Here is a 24,911-nt window from a genome sequence, read left to right as displayed (position 1 = left end):
GGGGGGGGGGGGGGGGTGCAGTGCTTTATTGAGTCAGTCTCTATTTTTATGTTGTTATTTGGTGATGATCCCTGGATGTGTGAGCTCTGATCATCGGTGCCCCGCTCCCTGCCATGGATGCCCTCCACCGAAAACGGTGTCTGAAACGAGCTGGGAAGATCATTAAAGACCCCTCCCACCCCAACCATGGACTGTTTGCTCTCCTCCCATCAGGGAGGCGGTACAGGAGCCTCAGGTCTCGTACCAGTAGGATGAGGAACAGCTTCTACAATCATACCGTCGCATTGCTGAACTCGGAGTCCCGTCGATAGATTCCTCCGGTCCCTCCGTCCCCATTGTTTAATTATTCTGTATTTTTTATTGTTCTGTATCCTCTTTTTTTTTTTTTTTTTTTATTTTTAAATTTCTATATTGCACTACTACGGACTGACGCAAAACTGCATTTCGTTGTACCCATACTCAGTATTTGTGCAATGACATTAAAGTTGAATTGAATTGAATTGAATTGAATCTGAAAGGAGACATGTTGGTGAAGCTGTAAGCGTCACTCCTTCACCGTTCCAGCGACCCAGGTTTGATCCTGACCCGCACGGGTTATTCCCTCTTTGGGATGCTTTGGTTGCACAGACTTGAAAGCATCTTTAAAGCTGGCAAACAGGATCAGCCTTTTCCTCCAGTGGAAAGGTTGCCCCGTCTCCTCGGGTTAGGCTGAAGATTTTAAAGCAGGCAAATTGCAAACCTTGGCCAAGGTGGCAACAACAGCCGGTCTCCAGTTGGCTTATTGAGCTGTATTGATGCTACTTTAGCTCAGATGTCAACAGGCAGGCTCCCATCTGCTTGATCCTGGCATTTACATAACAAAACGTGACTTGGGCTCATCTCAAAGCAGAGCCCAAGTCACGGGAGATAGACACAAAATGCTGGAGTAACTCAGCGGGTCAGGCAGCATCTCTGGAGAAAAGGAATAGGTGACTTTTCGGGTCGAGACCCTTCTTCAGACTGAGAGTCGGGGAGAGGGCGGAAATGAGTTCTAGCGAAAGGTTAGATTTGTAATCTTATGGTTGTTAGTTCAATCCCTCTCATCTGCCAAAAGGTTCCCACAAGAGTAAATCATCAAAGTCTTTTATCTGAAAATGAAGAAAATAATAGATGTAGTTACTAAACAAGGTGTGCAACAGGATGTTTAATGTCAGCTTCATGTTGAAAGAGTGGAAGAGGGCAGATGATGACATGAACTGTTGTCAGCACATACTAACATGTCAGCGGAAAGACTATACATGATTACAATCGAGCCGTCCACTGTGTACAGATACAGGATAAAGGGAATAACGTTTAGTGCAAGATAAAGTCCTGTAAAGTCTGACCACTGACAGTCGGAGGGTCTCCAATGAGGTAGATGGCAGCAGAGGACCGCTCACTATTTTCTGACGTTAAACAGCAATATTGACCAAGAATTTTGGGGATTGGTCAAAAAAGAATGTGTTGGTGGAACTCAGCAGGTCAGGCAGCACCCCATTCCTTCCCTGGACGCTGCCTGACGCGTTGTGTTCCTCCAGCACTTTGTTTTTTGCTCAAGATTCCAGCATCTGCAGTTTCCTGTGTCTCAACTCAAAGATTGTTATGGACAAAGTTATCAGATTTGCTAATGTGCAGATAAATACAGGTGCGAGGTGAGAGCTGATATGGGAGTCGACAGCAAATTTACCATTTATTCATAGAGGTCGCCAGGGCCATCTTCTTTGCTGTCGTCTGCTGGGGCAGCAGGGCGAAGGCTGCGGGTGCCAATTGGTTCAACAAACTCATCAGGAAGGCTGGCTCCACCCTGGATTCATGGGAGGGGGGCTTAGAGGGGAGGATGCTCCTCAAACTGCCGAGCATCCTGGACAATCCAGCTCACCCCCTCCATGACACACGGGTCAACCTGAGGAGAACCATCAGCAACAGACTGGTTCCACCAAGATGTAGGACAGAACACCACAGGAGGTCCTTCTTCCCGGTGGCTTTCAAACTTCACAACTCCTCCCCCTTCTGTCGTGGGGTAGACTGAGACTGACTCCCCTCCCACCCTCCCCCCCCCCCCCCCCCCCCCCACACTCCCCAATCTTTGCACATCCCCAAGCCTTTCCACTCGTCACTTTAATTTCATCTTTCATGTACTTTGTGTTTTTTATGACTGTTGGCAGATCAATTTCCCTCGTGGGATAAATAAAGTTCTATCGTATCGTAGTCACACCGCATGGAAGCAGGCCCTTCAGCTCAACTTGCCCATGCCAACCAAGGTCCCCATCGATGCATATCCCACATGCCCACATTTAGCCCATATCCCTCTAAACCTTTCCTATCCATGTACCTGTCCAAATATATTTCACTCCATTGCTTAAAGCCACCATAACTTCAGGAAACATTTTGACAGGGAGAATAGATGGGCACCAATGTATTCCATTTTAATTTTCCATTGTTTCCTTTTTTATGAGTTCCAGGCAGAAATGGTTAAGCTTGCTCATTTATTCCAGAATTGCTGCTTTTCTCCCAAACTTTCCACCCTGTGTTTCAATTTCCACTCTGTATTTCTGTGAATATTGTTATTGACGAATATTAAAATCTACTGACCTGAAAATATAAATTACATTCAAAATGTCAAATATTTGAGTCCGTTTTTAGTTTAACAAATACAATGAGTAGCTTTAAGGTGAGACGAGCAAAGTTTAAAGAGAACAAGTTTTTTTTAAAAAGAGTTTAATTTTTGCCATCGTTTTAAGGTGAGAGGGGCAAAGTACAAAGTATATGTGTGGAGCAGGTGGGTGCTTGGATCGCACTGCCAGGGGTGGTGGTGGTGGTGGAGGCTTAGCTGACACCCTGTGAAACGCTGTGTTTCTGTTTCCTCTCTCTGCCTCATCACTCGGACACTCTGCCCCCACCCCGCCACGTCGCTGTAAGCAGCAGGCAGCCTGCTTCTTGGTAGCTCTAAGCAGCTGTCCTTTAATCTGCTGGCAGAGAACTACAGCATGAGCAGACTCGAGTGGATCCTGCTTTGAATTTTTCTCTCTCTCGCTCCCTTCCTGTACTCTTTAATGTGGCTCCCCCCATTACAGCAAGGCCATGATCAATGGCTTTGGCACATCAAGAAATGCGAGAGGAAGGAAGGGGGAGATTTGTTGTCCATGTCTTATCGGTCAGTAGCTTAGCTCCTGTACTTTGAGTTATTGCGCTGCCAGACACAAAATTGCATCTTCCCGCAACCATTTGCCTGTTGCTTCCTTCAAGCTGAGAAGGGACCGTGGCGAGCTGTCATATTTTGAATCACATGGTGGTTAGTTCAATCCCTCTATCTCGCAATAAGTTCCCACAAGAGTAAATCATCAAATTATTTTATTCGAAATGGAAGGAAATAAATAATGTAGTTTCTAAACAAGGTGATCAACAGGAGTTTTAATGTCAGCTTCGTTGCCTGATTCAAGAGTTTTGCCTCTTTTGATAAGAACATTATTTCTGCAGCCACATGAAGGGTTGGATTCATCTCTGTGTGAACAAGCTTCAGATACGTGGACCTGAAGTCCAATGGCAACTGCCTAAATTCCTATCCTTTTACCACATTTGACCAGATAACTTTCCAAATACCAGCATCTGCAGTACATTCCTACACATTTTGTCTGCTCCACTGTGAAATCTCCTCAAGGTATGCCAACTATTCCTTTTCTCCAGGGATGCTGCCTGACCTGCTGAGTTATTCCAGCATTTTGTGCCTATCTTTGGTGTAAACCAGCACCTGCAGTTCCTTTCTACATAACTTCCTACAGATCCCAGTTTAGATTAGAGATACCACATGGATATCAGCCCTTCGGCCCTCTGAGTCAATGCCGACCATTGATCACCCCTTCCCACTAGCTCTATGTTATTCCACTTTCTCAAACTGCACACTGAAGGCAATTTTACTGCAGACAATTAACTTACATAGAAACATAGAAACATAGAAAAAAGGTGCAGGAGTAGGCCATTACAAACCTGCACGTCTTTGGGGTGTGGGAGGAAACCCACGCAGTCACAGAAAGAACGTGCAAACTCTGCACAGACAGGTTCTGAATGTTGACTTCTTATCACACTTGTGGAATGCTCAGTTCCAATAAAGAGTGTGCATGGAGTGAATGTGTTCTGATTTGCTATCCGTTACTGAGCATTGACATTGAACAACTGATTCTGTATTCTCCACCTGCATTTAAGCAGAACTCCATTTTGCAAATATCCCCCCGGGTATCTTTCACCCTATTACCCTTCCCAATTACCAACTGTTAACTAGCAAGTTAACCCTGAACAAATTCCCAAACATTCAATAGAACAGAATGAGGACTGGACTTTTAAGACTTCTGCACTGCACTCTTAGAGCAATAGACTCGTGTTATTACTGTTTTTTATCGCTTCCCTATAAATATTGATGTTCAGCCTCTCCATACTAAGTGGCTGTATGGAAAAAACATTTTGCCTGATCTTTCGCCTCATTCAAGAGACTTGAGCTTTTTGCTGCACTATCTCAGTCCTATTCAAAATAACTTGGGATTTTCTTGTAAACAATTCTGTACCACATCTGCCGCTGTCTTATCTTCTCCATGGATAATATATTAGCAGCAGACTAAAAGAGTGCCCTTAAATTTAACAATCGACTCCAGTCCCTGCCACTGAGGATGAGCCTTGTAGGAAGTTGACAGAGTGGAAGAGGGCAGATGATGAAATGAACTGCTGTCGACAAAGTGGCACAGCGGTAGAGCTGCTGCATGACAGTGCAAGAGACCCAGGTTCGATCCTGACTACGGGTGTTGTCTGTACAGAGTTTGTCCGTTCTCCCTGTGACCACGTGGGTTTTCTCAGGGTGCTCTCGTTTTTTCCCAGATTCCAAAGGAATATAGGTTTGTAGATGAATTGGCTTCAGTAATATTGTAAAATTGTCTCTGGTGTGTGTAGGAGATAGTGTTAATGTACGCGGATTGCTAATTGGCGAGGACTCGTTGAGCCGAAGGGCCTGTTTCCACACTGTATTCCCTCTAAATTAAACTAAACTAAACTCAGTCTTAAGTACTACCCATCTTAATAGTGTTGTGTATCAGCCAACATCTATATGGTTTTAATTAGTATTGACTATCCAAACATTTGGTTACTCATGTTTAGTCATGTGGGCATTTTACACTGATCTTCATTTGCAGAACATGCAATTTGTTATCAATGGTCGCAAAATTTGAAACTGTAAGGTGTTGTCAAAATCCAAAGTACAACATTCATCAAACATCTGATCTCATGATCTTATCGAGGGTGTACAAAATCATGAGAGGAACAGATTGGATAGATGCACAGAGACTCTTGCCCAGAAGGGTATCAATAATCAGAGAACACAGGTTTAAGTTGTGGGGGGAAAGATATAAAATATTTTATACAAAGGGTGGTGGGTGTATGGAATGAGCTGCCAGAGGAGGTAGTTGAGGCAGGGACTATTGCAACATTTAAGAAACATTTAGACAGGTACATGGATAGGACAGGTTTAGAGGGATATGGGCTAAACACAGGCAGGTGGGACTATTGTAGATAGGTCACATTGGCGGGCGTGGGCAAGATGGGCCGAAGGGCCTGTTTCCACACTGTATGACTATGACTATAACTGTTGATTATTCGGAGTCCTCATTTCTTACCAGTGTGGTTTCCTTGAAGGGAGAGCCTTGCATCATAGGGGAGACGCGGATATACAAGAGACGTCACCCGGCAACACGCTGCATCTTGGGGAAGAAATACAGAGAAGCGGTGACATACGTGCCATGCAATTGCACAGACAAGGACTTTGAGTGGTGAGTGCCTCCTTCTTGACATTTCACACCTGCACCTTAGGCAGTGTCTCGTGGCTGAGGATGAGTTGCATCCTCCAAAGTAACTGTGTACTCCAGGGGTGGTGAGGAACCCAATGTGGGACCCACAAGCTCTGCTACAGATGGGCCACCTGATGATTGATGAGGTGGCTGGGCCATTTAGAAGGTGATGTGCCCCAAAAGCCATTTGCACGCCTTCCATCAGCTCCTGGCAAAATGTCTCCAGGTTCTCATTGCCTTCCTGGTTGTTCCTCACCTAATTTGATTTTTCAAGGGCCAGAGACTAGAGGCAGCACAGTGGCGCAGCAATATAGCTGCAGCCTTACCACGCCAGAGACCCGGGTATGATCCTGACTACGGGTGCTGTCTGTACAGAGTCTGCACATTCTCCCTGTGACCACGTGGGTGCTCCGGTTTCCTCCACACTCCAAAGACATGCAGGTTTGTAGGTTAATTGGCTTTGGTAAAATTGTAAATTGTCCCTGGTGTGCAGGATAGTGCAACTATATGGGTTAGCATGGACTCGGTGGACCGAAGGGCCATTTCCGCACTGTGTCTCGAAAGTCTAAAAGATGCCCATAAAGAGATGCAGATACTGTATTTCCCCGTGGGTGCTTTGAGAAGTTCCTCCTCCTCTGTCCTTCTGGTAACCTTTTTGTGTTACTGAGTTTGGAGTGACGATTCCTTTTCAGGATAGACACAAAATGCTGGAGTAACTCAGTAGGACAGGCAGCATCTCTGGAGAGAAGGAATGGGTGACGTTTCGGGTCGAGACCCTTCTTCAGACTGATCTTGATGACCCAAAACGTCTCCTTCCTTCTCTCCAGAGATGCTGTCTGTCCAGCTATTACTCCAGCATTTTGTGTCTATCTTCGATGTAAACCAGCATCTACAGTTCCTTCCTACACATTCCTTTTCAGGAGTCAGGTGTCAAAGATGTGGCCGACCTTTTAGGGCTGACTGAGCGTAATTACTATCTCGATGTTCTGGGAGAGGAAACTGATGGGGGATTGCTCATCCCGTCAATGGATTTGGAAGATGTTGCAGAAATGCCGCACTGGGTTTGTGGGTTTAATTTAGTTTAGTTTAATTTTGGTTTAATTATTGTCACATGCACCGAGGTACAGTGAAAGGTTTTTGTTGCGTGTTATCCAGTCAACGATAAGACTATACATAATTACAATCAAGCCGTCCACAGTGTACAGATACAGGATAAAGGGTATAACATCTAATGCAAGGTCAAGTCCAGTAACGTCTGATTAAAGATAGTTTGAACGTCTCCAATGAGGTGAACTGGTGGTCAGGACTGCTCTCTAATTGGTGAAAGGAGAGTTCAATTGCCTGAAAAAACAGTGTCGGAACTGCAAATTGTGGTTTAAACCGAAGATAAACACAGAAACCTGGAGTAACTCAGCAGGTCAGGCAGCATCTCTGGAGAAAAGGAGTAAGTGATGTTTTGGGTCAGTCTGAAGAATGGTCCTTACCCAAAATCTGGTACCTCTGTATCTCATGCCTGATGGGAGAGGGGAAAGGAGGGAGTGACCGGGGTGAACCTCGTCCTTAATTATGCTGGTGGCCTTGCCGGGACAGCATGAAGTTTAGATGGAGTCAATGGAGGGGAGGTTGGTTTGCGTGATGGTTTGGGCTACCTCCACAACTCCCAGCAATTTCTTGGGGTCATGTATGGAGCTGTTCCCAAACCATGCAATGGGGATCTTCACCAACCTCTTATGGGGACTGCAAGACCAAGTATATTGGAGCAATCACCAAACTGGTGAAGGTCATTTTGGCTCTAAGTTAGAAAGGTTTGGCGGATAGAGAGGGAGAAAGATTCATCCAGTGAGTGCAAGGTCATTATCCAAAAGATGAAGGAGGTACATCCTTATCATAATTTAGAAATACCTGAAAGAGCGTTTGAGTTTGAGTTTGAGTTTAGTTTATTGCCATCTGTACCTAGGTACAATGAAAATCTTTTGTTGAGTGCTAACCAGTCAGCGGAAAGACAATACATGATTACAACCAAGCCATCCACAGTATACAAATACATGATAAAGGGAATAATGTGAATAACATTAATAATGTTTAGTGCAAGAGCCAGACGTGGCACAAACCACAAGATGACACAAGGTGCATGTAAATCTTTTTAACTTGTCGGTGCCAAAACGTGGCGCCACTTGTGTGCTGCCCAGGTGAGGTTTGCTACACGATTCTACCAGGTTGTTTGCAACACAAAGCACTTCACTGTACATAGGTACACGTGACAATAAAATACCATTCAACCATTGAATTATTGAAGGCCACGGACTAGGGCTGAAAAGTAACATTAATCTCAATCTTTCTTTCTCGGCCAGCACAGATATGAAGGGTTAAGTGATCTCATTTTGTGTTCTAAATATCTGCGACTCTGTGACCTTCATGGGTTGTGCGGCTCAGTTGCACTCTTGGGTAGTGGGTTTACCACCTGGACTACTAGCCGAGAAGCAGCGGTGTAACATATTTCCCCATTCGTCATAGTTTGGAAGATTAAACTTTGAGATAATGGAATTGACTGGCGACAGTAGCTGGGCTTGACCCTCATCAGACTCACTGAATTGGACCAGAACTCCTGCCAATAAAGAAATTAACCTCGTCCATCAGGAGGAGGTCAGTGTGGGAATTCAGCTCACCGCTAACGTAGGTTTCAATTTATCCAGGCCCACTCCCAAACATAGAAACACAACTGTTTCCAAGAGTCTGTAGCTGAAATTTAAAGGTGTCTGTTATCTCTGGTCTGCCTTTTTAGTGTTTACTGGTTGGGTTTCATGTTATACCTGCCTACATCCTATGGATAGCAAGCTATTTTCTTTGCATGAGAGTTGTGGCATTTTTCATTGGAACATGGGTTCAGGAAGTGCTGAAGTAACCCAGGCTTGGATCGAGTGGATGTGGAGAGGATGTTTCCACTAGAGCGAGAGTCTAAGACTGGAGGCCTCAGAATTAAAGGACGTTCTTTTAGGACGGACATGAGGAGAAATTTCTTTAGTCAAAGGGTGGTGAATGTGTGGCGTTATTTGCCACAGAAGGCCAAGTTAGAAGATATTTTTAAGGCAGAGATAGATAGATTCTCGATTAGCACAGGTGTCAGAAGTTAGGGGAAAAGGCAGGAGATCGAGGTTAGGAAGGAGATAGAGATCAGCCATAATTGAAGGCAGAGTAGACTTGATGGGCCGAATGGCCTAATTCTACTCCTATCACATGACCTTATTCCTTTATAACGGTTCAGGCAGCATCTCTGGAGGATATGATAGGTGACATTTTGGGCTAGGATCATTTTTCAGACTGATGTAGGGGTGCGTTGTAGGTCTGAAGAAGGGTTCTGACCCGAAACATTGCCTATCCATGGCCTCTGGAGATACAGTCATACAATTATAGATTCACACAGCATAGAAACAGGCCCTTCAGCCCAATTTGTCCCACCTGCCTGAATTTGGTCCATATCCCTCTAAACCGTTCCTTTCCTATCCACACTGACAAATATAGAGTGTACAATGGGACCCGTGGGACATTGTGTGTCTTGTGCTACAATTTCCCAGTCTCTTGAGAATCATTCCTTGCTGATGCCACCTGACCAGTTGAGATACTCCAGCATGGAGGCATAGGGTCATACAGTGTGGAAAAGGTCCTTCGGCCCAACTTGCCTATGCTGACCAACATGTTCCATCTATACTAATGCCACCTGTGTGCCCTAAGACCAATATCCCTCTAAACCTGTCCTATCCATGTACCTGTCTCAATGTTACTTAAACGTTGCCTTAACTACTTCTGGCAGCTTGTTCCATACACCCACCATCCTTGTGTAAAAAAAGCAGCCCCTCAGGTTCCTATTAAATCTTTCCTCCCCCTTCACCTTAAACCTATGTCCTCTGGGCAAAAGACTGTGCATTTACCCAATCTATTCCTCTCATGATTTTGTACACCTCTTTAAGATCACCACTCATCCTCCTGCGCGCCAAGGAATAAAGTCCTATTGGGAGGGACATGGTCCCAAAACGTACAAATGGGACTATCTTAGATGGGCATCATGTTTGACATAGGCAAAGTTGGACCGAAGTGCTTGTTTCCATGCTGTATTTGCTAAGACTCTCTGACTATGACTCTATCTTTTTGAAAGTGATAAATATTGGCCAGAATGCCAGGAAAAATGCCCTTCATTTTGACAAGGACTTCGGACGTCCACTTTACAAGCCTTGGATTTCCCTGTGAAATTTGAAACCTCCCACGTTGTAGTTAGCACTACACTGGGATATCACTATCTATACCTGTCATTTTTCTTTCCCCTGACTCTAGTCTGAAGAAGGGTCTCGACCCGAAACGTCACCCATTCCTTCTCTCCAGAGATGCCGCCTGTCCCGCTGAGTTACTCCAGCATTTTCTGTCTATCTGCTGGTGTAAACCAGCATCTGCAGTTCCTTCCTTACACTGGAATATCAGCCTTGCCTATGTTTGCAGCTTCCTATAGTGCGGACTGAAACCCTCAATCACCAGAGGTGGACGTGGTGTCCACTGTGGCACGGTTGACAGACGCAGAGATTAATACTTGGAAATCCATGTGGCATTTAGTGTCAGAGATTCTGACATGCATAGACTACATCAGTGCCGGGAACTCTTCAGACACAGAAAAGAGGGAGAAATTAACAATCTGTCCAGCGATGTCTAAATTATGGTTCAGGGTGAATTCCATTCACCAGTGTAAGCTCCTTATTAAAGAACTAACTGCAGCATTACTGCCAGATAAATTCAAGTTAGAAAACTACTTGTGAATAAAGGAAACACAGCACGATCATCATGCATGCCTCTTCCTTTTTATCACCATCAACTGAATTATTAGCGGAGCTAGTACTCACGGGTTTGCAAAGGAAAGATTGTATGTCTGCGAGGAAATATATGGATTCTGTTGAAAGTCATATAAATCAGCACTTTCTGCAAGTCCAAGCATTATCCATCTGAGGGCAGAACATTAGACAGGCATTTTGCTCCAGTTCTCCTGTCTCCTGGCCTCAGAGTCTCGTTACATAAGGAAAATGGATTGACCTATTTGGACGTTATAACAGCCTTGGGATTTGTGTGGAGTCACAGCCCATCAAACCTCTAGTTTATAGTGGGTAGTGGTTCTCACTGTACAGTTAGTGATTCATCAAAGGAGAAGGTGCTGGAAGGAATCACCAGGCTGTTTGGATCAAGAGAAAACTCCTTATTACATCACTAACAGTGGGAGACAGGTAATAACATTTAGCAAAAATGGATTTCCTCTGGCTAGAAGGATCCCACCTAGATTCCTTCCTCTGGCTTCACAATTCACGATTATTTTATCCTGTTTCTCACTTTTTGGCTTTTCATCTCTGGCCAAATGCAGGTTTAATGTTGTCACGTACAGGTACAGTGAAATGCTTGTTTTTGCATACTATCTAATCAGATCAGACAATACAATACATAAATACATTCACACCTTACCCTTCCATATCTCCATGTCTCCTTCTCCCCTGACTCTGATTCTGAAGAAGGCTCTCGACCCAAAACATCACCCATTCCTTCTATCCAGAGTACTGCCTGTCCAACTGAGTTACTCCAGCATTTTGTGTCTATTTTTGATTATTGTTGGCTGCTTCTCTGAGCCAGTGAAGTGTAGATGGAGTCAGTGATGGGAGACTCTGGCCTGTGAGATGCTGCTTCTACAACTCTCTGCAATTTTTGTGGTCTTGGGCAGAGTGGTTCCCAAACCAAGATGTGACGCAACCCGACAGTATTGACAGGTAGAGTTGCTGCCTTACAGCGACAGAGACCCTGGTTCGATCCTGAAGATGGATGCCCTCTGCGTGGAGTTTGCACGTTCTCCCTGTGACTACATGGGTTTTCTACAGGTGCTCCGGTTTCCTCCCACATTCCAAAGAAATGTGGGTTTGTAGGTTAGTTCGTTTCTGTAAATTGTCCCTAGTGTGTAGGGTAGGATAGAACTAGGGTACGGGTGAATGATGGTCGGTGTGGACTTGGTCCCACGCTGAATCTCTAAACTATAAACTAAACATTATGTACTTCCACCGTCTCCTCAGGAAGTAAAGGTGTGCCTTCTTGGCTGTTGCATATAATCTTATTGCATAAATTTCCTCTTCCATTTTGATCTCCCGACCACACGTTATGTGAAGTGCAGGAAGATCTGAAGCCAATGACCAAGCGAACGGCAGGTTAGGTACAAGGGATAGGGCAGTACGGTGGTCCAACGGTAGAGTTGCTGTCTTATAGCGCTTTCAGTGCCAGAATCCCGGGTGCTGTCTGTATGGAGTTTGTATGTTCTCCCCATGACTGCGTGTTTTCTCCAAGATCTTTGGTTCCCTCCCACACTCCAACAACGTACAGGTTTGAGGGTTAATGGCGTTGTATAAATGTAAATTGTCCCTAGTGTGTGTAGGATAGTGTTAATATGCGGGGATCGCTGGTCGGCATGGACTTGGTGGGCCGAAGGGCCTGATCCCACGCTGTATCTCTAAACTAAACTAAATTAAATGCTGTCATCTTTCTCTGCTGCAGTTACTCTGCCCAGTCACAGTCTTAGCTACTGACAGCTGTGTTATAGAACAAGGAACAACGAGAACAAAATAGCTGTCTACTCTCATTATTTCAGTTTGACGGATTGCAAAATAAATTCCCAACCATGAAAGAATAACTAGATAAGATATGATTTCCGTGTGTACACACTGTCCTGTAGAACCTCTCACGTTAATGCTGCAGCTGGTGACAAATTGCAGGGAGTTGATTGTAACAGTGAAAAGAAAGAAGCATAAAGTTGTATGAAATTATAGGTAGGTGGCAAAAAAGAATGAAAAGGAGTGTTAAGGGGCGTACAGTAGAAGAGAGAATAATTTGCAGGGCTGCAGGGAAATAAGTAGCGAGGGAGGAGCATTGAGAAATGGAGACACAAGGAACTGCGGATGCTGTTGAGTTAATTTAGTTTATAGATACAGCCCTGTTACAGGCCCTTTGGCCCATTGAGTCCGCACCGTCCAGCAATCCCCGCACACTAACACTATCCTACACACTAGGGACCATTTACAATTTTACCACGCCAATTACCCTACAATCCTGTCCTTTGGAGTGTGGGAGGAATCCAGAGCTCCCGGAGAAAACCCACGCTGGTCACGGGAGGGCCTACAAACTCAGAACCCGTAGTCAGGATCAAACCCGCTCTAAGGCAGCAACTCTACCACTTTGCCACTGTGCGGTTTACAGAAAAAAGACACAAAAAGCTGGAGTAACTCAGCGGTCATTCAGCACCTCTGGTGGAAAAGGAATAGGTGATGTTTCGGGTGAAGTAGTGTCTCGACCCAAATAGTCACATTTCTTTTCTCCAGAGATGCTGCCTGACCCACTGAGTTACTCCAGCTTTTTGTGCCAAACTTCGTAAGCATTCCAACGAAGTGAGGAAATGGGTGATTGATGGTTGGCACTGACTGGATTGGCTGAAGGGCCTCTATGATATTTTGACACTGAGATTCACCCTCTCAAGTGGAATCACAAACCTGCACCCTGGTTGTTTCAGTTTGCCATTACATCTTCAAGGTTCAGCCATCCTTGAAGGATCAGACACATTAGCATACATTAATCATAACCAAGCTATTTCATCAGCCACAGGAAAAGTGTTGTATCAAAGTCGAATGTATTAAGCAGAAATGTCAGATGTTTGCGTATCGGCCCCCTGATCAAGGAGTTATAGGAAAGGAACGGCAGATGCTGGTTTAAACCAAAGATAGACACAAAAATCTATTGTAACCTAGAGGGACAGGTAGCATCAGTGGAAAGAACTGAAGAAGTTTCTCGACCTGAAACGTCAATCTCTCCAGAGATTGTGCCTGTCCCGCTGAGTTACTCCAGGTTTTTAGTGTCTATCCCTAGTCAAGGAGGGTGGCTGAGTTTGCACCCTAGATAGCGGAGTCAGAGGATATGGGGAGAATGCAGGAACGGGGTACTGATTGTGGATGATCAGTCATGATCACAGTGAATGGCGGTGCTGGCTCGAAGGGCTGAAAGGCCTACACCTGCACCTTTTGTCTACTGTCTATTGTCTATTGTCCACCCCATGTTCATTGAAATGGTCACGAGACAAATTACAAAGCTGTGTGCAAAATTATTCCACATAGAAAACATAGAAACATAGAAAATAGGTGCAGGAGTAGGCCATTCGGCCCTTCGAGCCTGCACCGCCATTCAATATGATCATGGCTGATCATCCAACTCAGTATCCTGTACCTGCCTTCTCTCCATACCCCCTGATCCCTTTAGCCACAAGGGCCACATCTAACTCCCTCTTAAATATAGCCAATAAACTGGCCTCAACTACCTTCTGCGGCAGAGAATTCCAGAGATTCACCACTCTCTGTGTGAAAAAAGTTTTCCTCATCTCGGTCCTAAAAGATTTCCCCCTTATCCTTAAACTGTGACCCATTGTTCTGGACTTCCCCAACATCGGGAACAATCTTCCTTCATCTAGCCTGTCCAACCCCTTAAGAATTTTGTAAGTTTCTATAAGATCCCCCCTCAATCTTCTAAATTCTAGCGAGTACAAACCGAGTCTATCCAGTCTTTCTTCATATGAAAGTCCTGACATCCCAGGAATCAGTCTGGTGAACCTTCTCTGTACTCCCTCTATGGCAAGAATGTCTTTCCTCAGATTAGGAGACCAAAACTGTACGCAATACTCCAGGTGTGGTCTCACCAAGACCCTGTACAACTGCAGTAAAACCTCCCTGCTCCTATACTCAAATCCTATTGCTATGAATGCTAACATACCATTCGCTTTCTTCACTGCCTGCTGCACCTGCATGCCTACTTTTAATGACTGGTGTACCATGACACCCAGGTCTCGCTGCATCTCCCCCTTTCCTAATCGGCCACCATTCAGATAATAATCTACTTTCCTGTTTTTGCCACCAAAGTGGATAACCTCACATTTATCCACATTATACTGCATCTGCCATGCATCTCAGGAACCTTCTCACCGGCAGACAATAGGAGCATCTCTGCCCTGGAACAGTAGACACACCTGCGGATCACCATTTGGCTGAAAAACGCAAGAAATGAAAATAGGAGCAAGAACAGGGCAGCACACCGGCGCAGCGGTAGAGTTGCAGCCTCACAGCACCAGAGACCCAGGATCGATCCTGGCTACAGGTGCTGTGTGTACTGTGTTTGTACGTTCACCCCGTGACCATATGAGTGTCCTCTGCGTGCTCCAGTTTCCTCCCACACTCCAAAGACATGCAGGTTTGTAGTTAGATCAGCTTCTGTAAATTGTCCCTAGTGTGTAGGATTGAACTAGTGTACGGGGTGATCGCTGGTCGGTGCGGACTCGGTGGGCCGAAGGGCCTGTGTCCACTCTGTCTCTCTAAACCTAAACCAAGATTCCAAGTCCACAACAATGCAGCAAGCTCTTTGCTGCATCATGAAATGGCCAAACACATCAATCATCTCTATCCAAGCAAGACAGCCTTCAATCAAATGAATTTTGTGGTTCCACCTCCTCCTTGGGGAAACTTAGAGGTCAGCGTTAAATAATGACCTTGCCAATAACATCCACATCCTACGAGAGACACCACAGAGAAAAAAAATTATGCAGAGCCAGATATTTGTCAGCTGTTTTGTTTTATCACAAAATAACAGCCTTTGAGCAAGAGTTTATTTGATGTTCGTAGGCCACTTGAGCCACACTTTCACAGTTAATAACATCTTCTGTGTAACCCATTCCTGAGGATATATTCCATATTTAATAAGCTGCTCCAAATGTCACATCCCATTATTTCAGCTGTCACTTTATCTCCCAGAGTTGGAATCTACTTAAAAAATGAAGTCTAAGATGGTAAGGTCGACAAACTTCATTGAAGTTGCAGATATTACCTGGGATATATTAAAAAGGAGTGCAAGAAGATGGATCCAAGATGATAACATTATTATAGGTAAAAAGCAGATGTTGGAGGTTCAAAGGAAATATTGCGCTTTCAGAGTAGAGAGGCACAGTGGCGCAGCGGTAGAGTTGCTGCCTTACAGCGCCAGAGGCCCAGGTTTGATCCTGACTGTGGGTGCTGTCAGTATGTAGTTTGTACAATCTCCCTGTGACTACATGGGTTTTCTCCAGGTGCTCCGGTTTCCTCCCACACTCCAAGGAAGTAGAGGTTTGTAGCTTATTTGGCGTTGGTAAAAATTGTAAATTGTTCCTAATGTGTAGGAATGTGCTAGTGTACGGGGTGATCGCTGATTGGGCTGGACTCAGTGGGCCAAAGGGCCCGTTTCCGTGCTGTATTTCTAAACAAACTAAAGTAAACTGGACCGTGTCCCAGATCGTTCCGTAACATGGTAGCTTGCTTTTTACCATACATTACCATACATTTGGCGCGGCACGGTGGCGCAGTGGTAGAGTTGTTGCTTTACATGCTTGCAGCGCCGGAGACACGGGTTTGATCCCGACTATGGGTGCTGTCTGTACTGCGTTTGGACGTTCTCCCCGTGACCTGCGCGGGTTTTCTCCGAGATCTTTGCTTTCCTCCCACACTCCAAAGACGTACAGGTTTGATGGTTAATTGGCTTAGTGTATGTAGATTGTCCCTAGTGTGTGTAGGATAGCATTAATGGGCAGGGTTCACTGGTCAGTGTGGACTCGGTGGGCTGAAGGGCCTGTTTCCATGCTGTATCTCTCAACTAAACAAAACAAAATTACCTTTTAATTTATTTTTCATTTGGACGAACTATGAACTCGTTCACTAAGCAATGAAATTATCCAGCATTCCTGTAGAATCAAATATTTATAACATAAGAACACGAAGCACGCCAATACTTGATCTTTGCTTCTTTTAAAAGCTAGTGTCAAAAATTCACATCTCTGCATTAATTTAAAATAAAACCTTTATATTATTTATACAGTGAAACTAATGAGGCCACCTACATTATTGATGGCTTAAATAATCCACCTACAATCACCAAATATAAGTTGGTGCAGCTGCTGGTTTAAAGGACAATGGTCTTCAGCGGTAAACTAAGCGTTATTCCCCGTGAGTATTTGATTGTATTTGCTAAACAAAACAATCTGCTTAAAGTGGAGATTGACTACTATTTATCCAATTCCCAGCTGCTAAAACTGCTAGGTTGCTTCCCGTAAGTCTGCTTCAGTTGTTTGTTGAAGACTGCGCCTCCCCATGGCTTTTTGATGGCAACATCTACACTATAGAGAAACACTTCAATGCTAAACAAGGATCTTTTATTCATGTTACTTTAATTCCAGCAACATCTGCCCTTCAAATTCTTTGATCAAACAGATGGATCAAATTTCTCCGCACTCACCCAAACATACACCTGGTTGGCCTGGCAATCTCTGATAATCTCTTTGAAAACAACTAATTAGTTGAAGAAGTTTAAGAAGGAACTGCAAATGCAGGGAAATCGTAGGTAGACAAAAATGCTGGAGAAACTCCGCGGGTGAGGTAGCATCTATGGCTGAAGAAGGGGTTCGGCCCGAAACGTTGCCTATTTCCTTCACTCCATAGATACTGCCTCACCCGCTAAGTTTCTATTTACCAACTAATTAGTTGATCTGACGGTGTGTGAATTCATCCTAACTGGTATCGGTTTGAACTACAAATATGTAATAACGACTGTCCATTGACATCTAATTCTGAGATTAAATAGTCCTAGAATCTTACAGCTTGAACCCAGGTCCTTTGGTCCAATTTGCCCACACCGACCAACATGTATCATCTACACTGGTCCCACTTGCTTGCATTTGGCCCACATCTCTCTAAACTTGGCATATCCATGTTCCTGTCTAAATGTTTCTTAAATGTTGCGATAGTACCTGCCTCAATCATCTCCTCCGGCAGCCCATTAATACAACCACCATCCTTTGTGTGAGAACGTTACCCCTCAGGTTCCTATTAAATCTTTCCCCCCACACCATAACCCTATGTCCTCTGGTTCTCAATTCCCCACTACTCTGGGCAAGAGACTCTGTGCGTCTACCTAATCTATTCCTATCATGATGTTGTACACCGCTATAAGATCACCCCTCATCCTCTTGCACTCCAAGAATAGAGCCCTAGCCTGATCAACCTCCCCCTATACCTCAGGCCCTTGAGTCCTGGCCACGTTCTCGTAAATCTTCTCTGCAGCTTGACAACATCTTTCCTATAACATGGTGCGCAGAACTGAACACAATATCACAATATTGCAAAAACATGATATCATTGAATTCTCAAACTCTTCAAATGGTTATGGCACAGGAGGACATTCAGCCCTTTGAGTTCATACCTTCCCCTTGTATAGTGATCCCTTCCTGCTCTTTCCTCATAGCTATTTTCACTGAGACCCCTGGCTTTCTATGTTTCCACCAGCCTTACAGCCATGGAGTTCCTGATTGCCACAATTCTTTGTGTTTAAAAATAAAGCATTCAAAGCAATAAATCGACCAATAAATCAAGCTCACATCCTTCACCTATTTTCATGAGCTCATCTTTGTAATCCTTTGTATCCTAATCCTGAAATCATTCACAAAAATAATAGCTTCCCGTAATTGATCATATTTAAACCCGGCATAATCTTTCACTCAGACATCAGATCTCCTTTCGGCTTCTTTGATCCAAAGAGGACAACGCAGCTTCTAGTCTCACATGTAGTTGAAATCCCACCACCACTGGAACCGTTCTGATAAAGCTTTCTTTCCATGCTGAATCTTAATAAAAAGTTAAAAAATTCACAGTTGACTGCATATGATGTTTAGTGAAGGCTCAGGGCGGCACGGTGGCACAGCGGTAGAGTTGCTGCCTCACAGCGCCAGAGACCCGGGTTCGATCCTGACTACGAGTGCTGTCTGTATGGAGTTTTCACATTTACCCTGTGCCCGCGTGGGTTTTCTCCGGGTGCTCCGGTTTCCTCACACACTCCAAAGATGTACAGGTTTGTAGGTTAATTGGCTACTGTAAATTGTAAATTGTCTCTAGTGTGTAGAATATTGCCAGTGTGTGGGGATCGCTGGCGCGGACTCGGTGGGCCGATGAGCCTGTTTCCGCACTGTATCACTAAAGTCTAAAGTGTCAGGTTTCATTGGTCATTCATGGCCTATTATTTTGCTACTTGATGGATGTTGCAATTTTTCTTCTCTGTAGAAGTGTAAGGTTCTTAGAATTCACCCATAAGCCCAAGAAGATTTCAGGATGGGAGGTACAGGGAGCATCACCTGTAGTTGATGGATGCAAGGCAGAAAGTTTATTTAAAGTGTTGATGTGATAATCGCAAATGAATATTCAATTTGCTTGCAGCATGTTGCGAGGGGTTTATAATCTCATGGGGTCTTCTGTATTTTTTCTGGAGGCTACTGTTTGGAGTGGCGCCATGTGAGTTTTTTATTCCCTTATGATTGTTATTAAATATAAAAAAATTTTAAACCAACTTCCTCAGCCTGAATATAGCAGGGTTGAGTGTCTTGAAACTGCTAAATGACTTCCTCAATGTTTACTCACCCAAATGGTGTGGAGTTACAGTGAAAAGAATAAATCAAACCAAAAACAAGTACATTATGATAGTATGTCTGGTTATGTTAAAGCTCCCAATATTAGCTATGGAAATGTCTGAGTATTTTTAAGTATAACCAGAGCACCTGGAGAAAACCTGCACGCTCACAGAGAGAACGTACAAACTCAGTACTCAGTACAAACTCAGACAGCAACCATAGTCAGGATCGAACCTGGGACTCTGGCTGTAAGGTAGCAGCTCTACTGCTGCACCACTGTGCTGCCCTTTATTAAAGCTTTCTTCACCACCCTATCTACCTGCATATCTTTGCACTTGTACAAAGTGAATTTACAGAGCCCAGAGTTAGGAGACAGAGCCTTCTGTATCCATTATCTGCTGGGGGGGGGGGTTTTGTGTAGGGTTTGGGATGTGGGAGGAACCTGGAGCACCCAGAGAAAACCCAGGCAGTCACAGAGAACATACAAACTCAGCACAGACAACACCCGTAGACAGGATCAAACCCGGGTCTCTGGCGCTGTAAGGCAGCAACTCTAATGCTGCGCCACTCTATCTCAGTGAACATTGGAAGCTTTATCGATGGATGTGCGCTGTCTTGGGAAATGTTGGCCAGGAGACTGTGGCACCTCTTCCACTGTCCTAAACATTCGTCCCTCTACCGCTAGCTCACCCGTGGCTGAAGTGTGTGCAAAATACTCTGCAGAAACTCACTGCCTCTTTGATAGTCCTCCTGTTTTTGCAGTCTCAGCTGACTAGACGGATAAAAACAGCAGAGGCGGCCATGTTGCAGTTATATAAGACGTTGGTGAGACCTCTAAGTTTCCAATGTCGAGTGGGATATTTAACAAGAGGCACTGTGGCGTAGAGATAGAGTTGCTACTTTTCAGCGCCAGAGACCCAGTTCGATCCTGACTACGGGTGCTCTCTGTACGGAGTTTGTACATTCTTCCTGTGATCGTGTGGGTTTTCCCCAGGAGCTGTTTTCCTCCAACACTCCAAAAACCTATAGGTTTGTAGGTTAATTGGCTTTGGTAAAAAATTGTAAATTGTCTAGTGTGTCGGATAGTGCGTGTGTACAGGGTGATCGCTGGTTGGCGCACACTCGGTAGGCCGAAGGGCCCGTTTCCGTGCTGTATCTCTAAAGCCTAAGTAAAAAGTAGGGATTTATCAGGGTGAAGGAAGTTGAAATGGTTGCATTGGTAAACCAGAAGACCCAAACTAAGAATTGCTTCCAGATCTAGGAGTGAGATGAAGATATTTTTGTTATAAATAGTGAATGGCCTGAAATACACTTTCTATAAACGCAATTGAAGCAGATTGGATGATGACTGTTGACCATGGGGGCAGTGGGCCGAATGGCCTTCTACTGTGTTAAAAGGTTCTATCCTGCAAATAATCCAGAGGAAATTAGATTCAGACAAACCTCAAATCATTTCCAATTCAAGTACCTATGCCGGTTCACAGGATAGTTTAGTTTAGTTTCAAGCTTCAGTGTGGGAAAAGGCTCTTCGGCCCATCGAGTCCATGCTGACCAGTGATCTCTGCTCACTAACACTATCCTAAAAATGAGAGGCGATTTACAATTTTGACAAAGCCAATTAAACTACAAACCTGTATGCCTTTGGCATGTGGGAGGGATACGGAGCACCCGGAGAATGTGGAAGAACGTGCAAACTCCGTACAGACAAGACCCATCGCCAGGATTGAACCCGGTCTCTAGCGCTGTGAGGCAGCAATTCTACCGCTACACCACCATGCTGTCCATGAGCAAATTATTGGTTATACTAGATCCATATCCATGCACTTCGTTAGTCAAAAGCAATAACAATTAACTTTGTCTCGAGTTTAACCAATAAAAATATTTGGCTTTTCTTGAGTCTTAGCAGCAGACATGTTCCGCTTGACTTTTTGCTTTGCTATTCCCTCTGATTTAAATTCAGGTTGGCAAGTTTGTATGTTGACCTGGTAACTCTGCCCACAGCATTTCAGTTCAGTGAAATGCCTTTCAGATGTTTGAGGGAAAGGTTTGTAGTGGGTCACTCCCGTAAGCATCAACACAGTCAATATTTGGATTTGTACGCACTCCTCACTAACCTCCCAACTCCAGCCCGACACCTGCATTCTTCCACATCACTATTCATGAGGCCAAACTCACGACTCCACAACCAATCAGATTTAAGAAATCTTACCGTTCCTTTCAAAAAACCTCCAGAGGACGGGGAGAGCGCCAGCGCACGCGAACGGAACCGGGCAGACAGCAGAGAAGCAAGGACCGCGCAGCGAACAGGGAGAAGAGAGCGAACGGCGAAGGGAGAGAGAGAGAGGAGAGGAGAGAGAGAGACAGGGAGAGAGAGACGAGATGATGTAGTGAGAGAGGAGATGAGAGAGGAGATAGAGAGAGAGAGGAGAGAGGAGGGAGAGAGAGAAGAGAGAGGAGACGAGAGAGAGAGAGAGAGAGAGAGAGGGAGAGCGAGAGAGAAGAGGAGAGATCGAGAGAGAGAGAGAGAGAGAGAGAGAGAGAGAGAGAGAGAGAGAGAATTGGGAGACAAAAAGAGAGAAAAAGAGAGAAAAAGAGAGAGAGAGAGAGAGAAAAAGAGAGAAAAAGAGAGAAAAAGAGAGAAAAAGAGAGAAAAAGAGAGAAAAAGAGAGAAAAAGAGAGAAAAAGAGAGAAAAAGAGAGAAAAAGGATCAGAGAAGAGAGAAAAAAGAGAACAGAAACAGCAAGAGATGACACGCAAGAAGCTGACCAACCGAGAAAACTCTCCCTCGACACGACTTGTACCCTCTCTCCCTCTCTCCCTCTCTCCCTCTCTCCCTCTCTCCCTCATCTAACCATTGTGATAACCCACTTTGAGCCACTGAGAGCACACTATTTGTCATAATTGTAGTTTTAAAGGACATCCATAAGTAGTTTGCTTGAAATCAAAGCAGGACCACCATAAACTCAAGCAATCAGGCAGTGCAAAGGATAGTAAAGGACATTGTTCATATGACCATGGTAAAGACAGTTACATCATTCAAGGGTCAAGGGTGTTTAATTGTCATTTTTACAGGGAACAGAACAAAGACATTTCTACTGACTTCAGCTTTGCACATTAACACACACCAACAACAAATAGATTCATAGTAAACAAATAAATATCAATTATATTAGGTAACCAGACAAGGGTCTCGACCGGAAATGTCACGCATTACTTCTCTCCGGAGATGCTGCTGAGTTACTCCAGCATTTTGTATCTACTTTCCATAACAGCGCATACTGTAGTACATAGTACGGCCAAACCAAAGTCCTCAATAGTTTGGTGCTGAGGTAGGGTTGTGGTTGGGGTTGTGCAGTGTGGTTATAGAACTTGATGGTTCATTGGAAGAAGTTGTTCTTACGGCTTGTAAACAGGCCCTTTAGCCCACCGAGTCCACGCCGACCACCAATCACCCCGTACAGTAGCACTATTCTGCACACTAGTGACAATTTACAAATTTTACTGAAGCCAATTAACATGCATCTTTGGAGTGTTGGAGGAAAGCAGAGCACCGGGAGAAAACCAATGCGGTCACAGGGAGAATGTACAAACTCCGTACAGACAGAAGAACGCATAGTCAGGATCAAATGCGGGTCTCTGGCGCTGTGAGGCAGCAACTCTACTGATGCGCCACCGTGATTTCATTAACTGGAGGCTAGTGAAAGAATATCACTAATGTGGACACTGTAAAGATCGACCAGCCTCTCCTCTCAACCCATGGCTCTGGACAAACAAACATTACCAGGGTGGAATTTGTAACCCTGTTTATGAGCCGACCATGATAACATTAGGTCCACCTTCTAAGTGGGCAGAAATAGTTGGCCTAAAGGTACATTTGCCACTCAAGAGGCACTTTCAGAACTGCTATGGTCTGATATGGTCTTCCACGGTAACTTGTAATGGAAAATAGAGGCAATTTCACTGGTGCTGAATTTACTGAATTGCTCAGCAGAATAGGAATCATGCATGAAATCCCCTGAAAATCTCTTAAATCCTCTGTTGGAGCGTAATCTCCAGTGCCTGCAGCCAGCGTACTGATGAAGTATCCAGTTTCAGTCACGTATCGAACGCGCTCCTTCCACACCCTTAAATACTTTGGCGGAAAGCGCAGGTTGGTCTGAGAAAGAAGATCTGGCAAAGCGAGAGGGTTTGAGTACAGGGGCAAGGAGGTCCTACTGCAGTTGTACAGGGCCCTGGTCAGATCACACTTGGAGTACTGTGTGCAGTTTTGTTCTCCTAATTTGAGGAAGAACATCCTTGCTATTGAGAGTGTGAAGCGTAGGTTCACCAGGTTAATTCCCGGGATGGTGGGACTGACGTATGATGAAAGAATGGATCGACTGGGCTTATATTCACTGGAAGTTAGAAGGATGAGAGGATATCTTATAGAAACCTATAAAATTCTTAAGGGATTGGACAGGCTAGATGCAAGAAAAATGTTCCCCATGCTGGAGGAATCCAGAACCAGGGGTCAAAATTTAAGAATAAGCAGTAGGCCATTTAGGACTGAGATGAGGAAAAACTTTTAGACAATAGACAATAGACAATAGACAATAGGTGCAGGAGTAGGCCATTAGGCCCTATGAGCCAGCACCGCCATTCAATGTGATCATGGCCAATAATCCCCAATCAGTACCCTGTTCTTGCCTTCTCCCCATATCCCCTGACTCCGCTATCTTTAAGAATCCTATCGAGCTCTCTCTTAAGTGTATCCAGAGAACCTGCCTCCACCGCCCTCTGAGGCAGACAATTCCACAGACTCACAACTCTCTGTGAGAAAAAGTGTTTCCTCGTCTCCGTTCTAAATGGCTCACCCCTTATTCTTAAACTGTGGCCCCTGGTTCTGGATTCCCCCAATCAGGAACACGTTTCCTGCCTCTAGTGTGTCCAAACCCTTAATAATCTTATATGTTTCAATAAGAATCCCTCTCATCCTTCTAAACTCCAGAGTGTACAAGCCCAGCCGATCCATTCTCTCAGCATATGACAGTCCCGCCATCCTGGGAATGAACCTTGTAAACCTACGCTGCACTCCCTCAATAGCAAGAATGTCCTTCCTCAAATTAGGGGATCAAAACTGCACACAATACTCCAGGTGTGGTCTCACTAGGGCCCTGTACAACTGCAGAAGGACCTATTTACTCCTATACTTGACTCCTCTTGTTATGAAGACCAACATGCCATTTGTTTTCTTCACTGCCTGCTGTACCTGCATGCTTACTTTCATAGATTGATGAACAAGGACCCCCAGATCCTGTTGTACTTCCCCTTTTCCCAACTTGACACCATTTAGATAATAATCTGCCTTCCTGTTTTTGATGCCAAAGTGGATAACTTCACATTTATCCACATTAAACTTCATCTGCCATGCATCTGTCCACTCCCCCAACCTGTCCAAGTCACCATGCATTCTCATAGCATCCTCCTAACAGTTCACGCTGCCACCCAGCCTTGTGTCATCTACAAATTTGCTAATGTTACTTTGAATCCCTTCATCCAAATCATTGATG

General features: G+C 44.6%; 1 protein-coding gene across 5 annotated transcripts in view; it reads left to right on the top strand.

The window, feature by feature from the left end:
* The window catches only part of LOC116981189 (VPS10 domain-containing receptor SorCS1-like), a 720,890-nt gene that overhangs the window by 604,061 nt on the left and 91,918 nt on the right, over positions 1 to 24,911 (top strand). For all 5 annotated transcript variants that reach the window (XM_033034012.1, XM_033034011.1, XM_033034009.1 and 2 more), the window contains exon 16: positions 5,692 to 5,825. In XM_033034012.1, coding sequence (XP_032889903.1) covers positions 5,692 to 5,825 — 134 coding nt within the window. The remainder of the gene's footprint in view (positions 1 to 5,691; positions 5,826 to 24,911) is intronic.

This window comes from Amblyraja radiata, chromosome 15 (genome assembly GCF_010909765.2).
Source record: "Amblyraja radiata isolate CabotCenter1 chromosome 15, sAmbRad1.1.pri, whole genome shotgun sequence".
NCBI classification, from domain to species: domain Eukaryota; kingdom Metazoa; phylum Chordata; class Chondrichthyes; order Rajiformes; family Rajidae; genus Amblyraja; species Amblyraja radiata.
The sequence above is the reverse complement of the archived record's forward strand: the minus strand, read 5'-3'. Positions and strand labels throughout refer to the sequence as shown.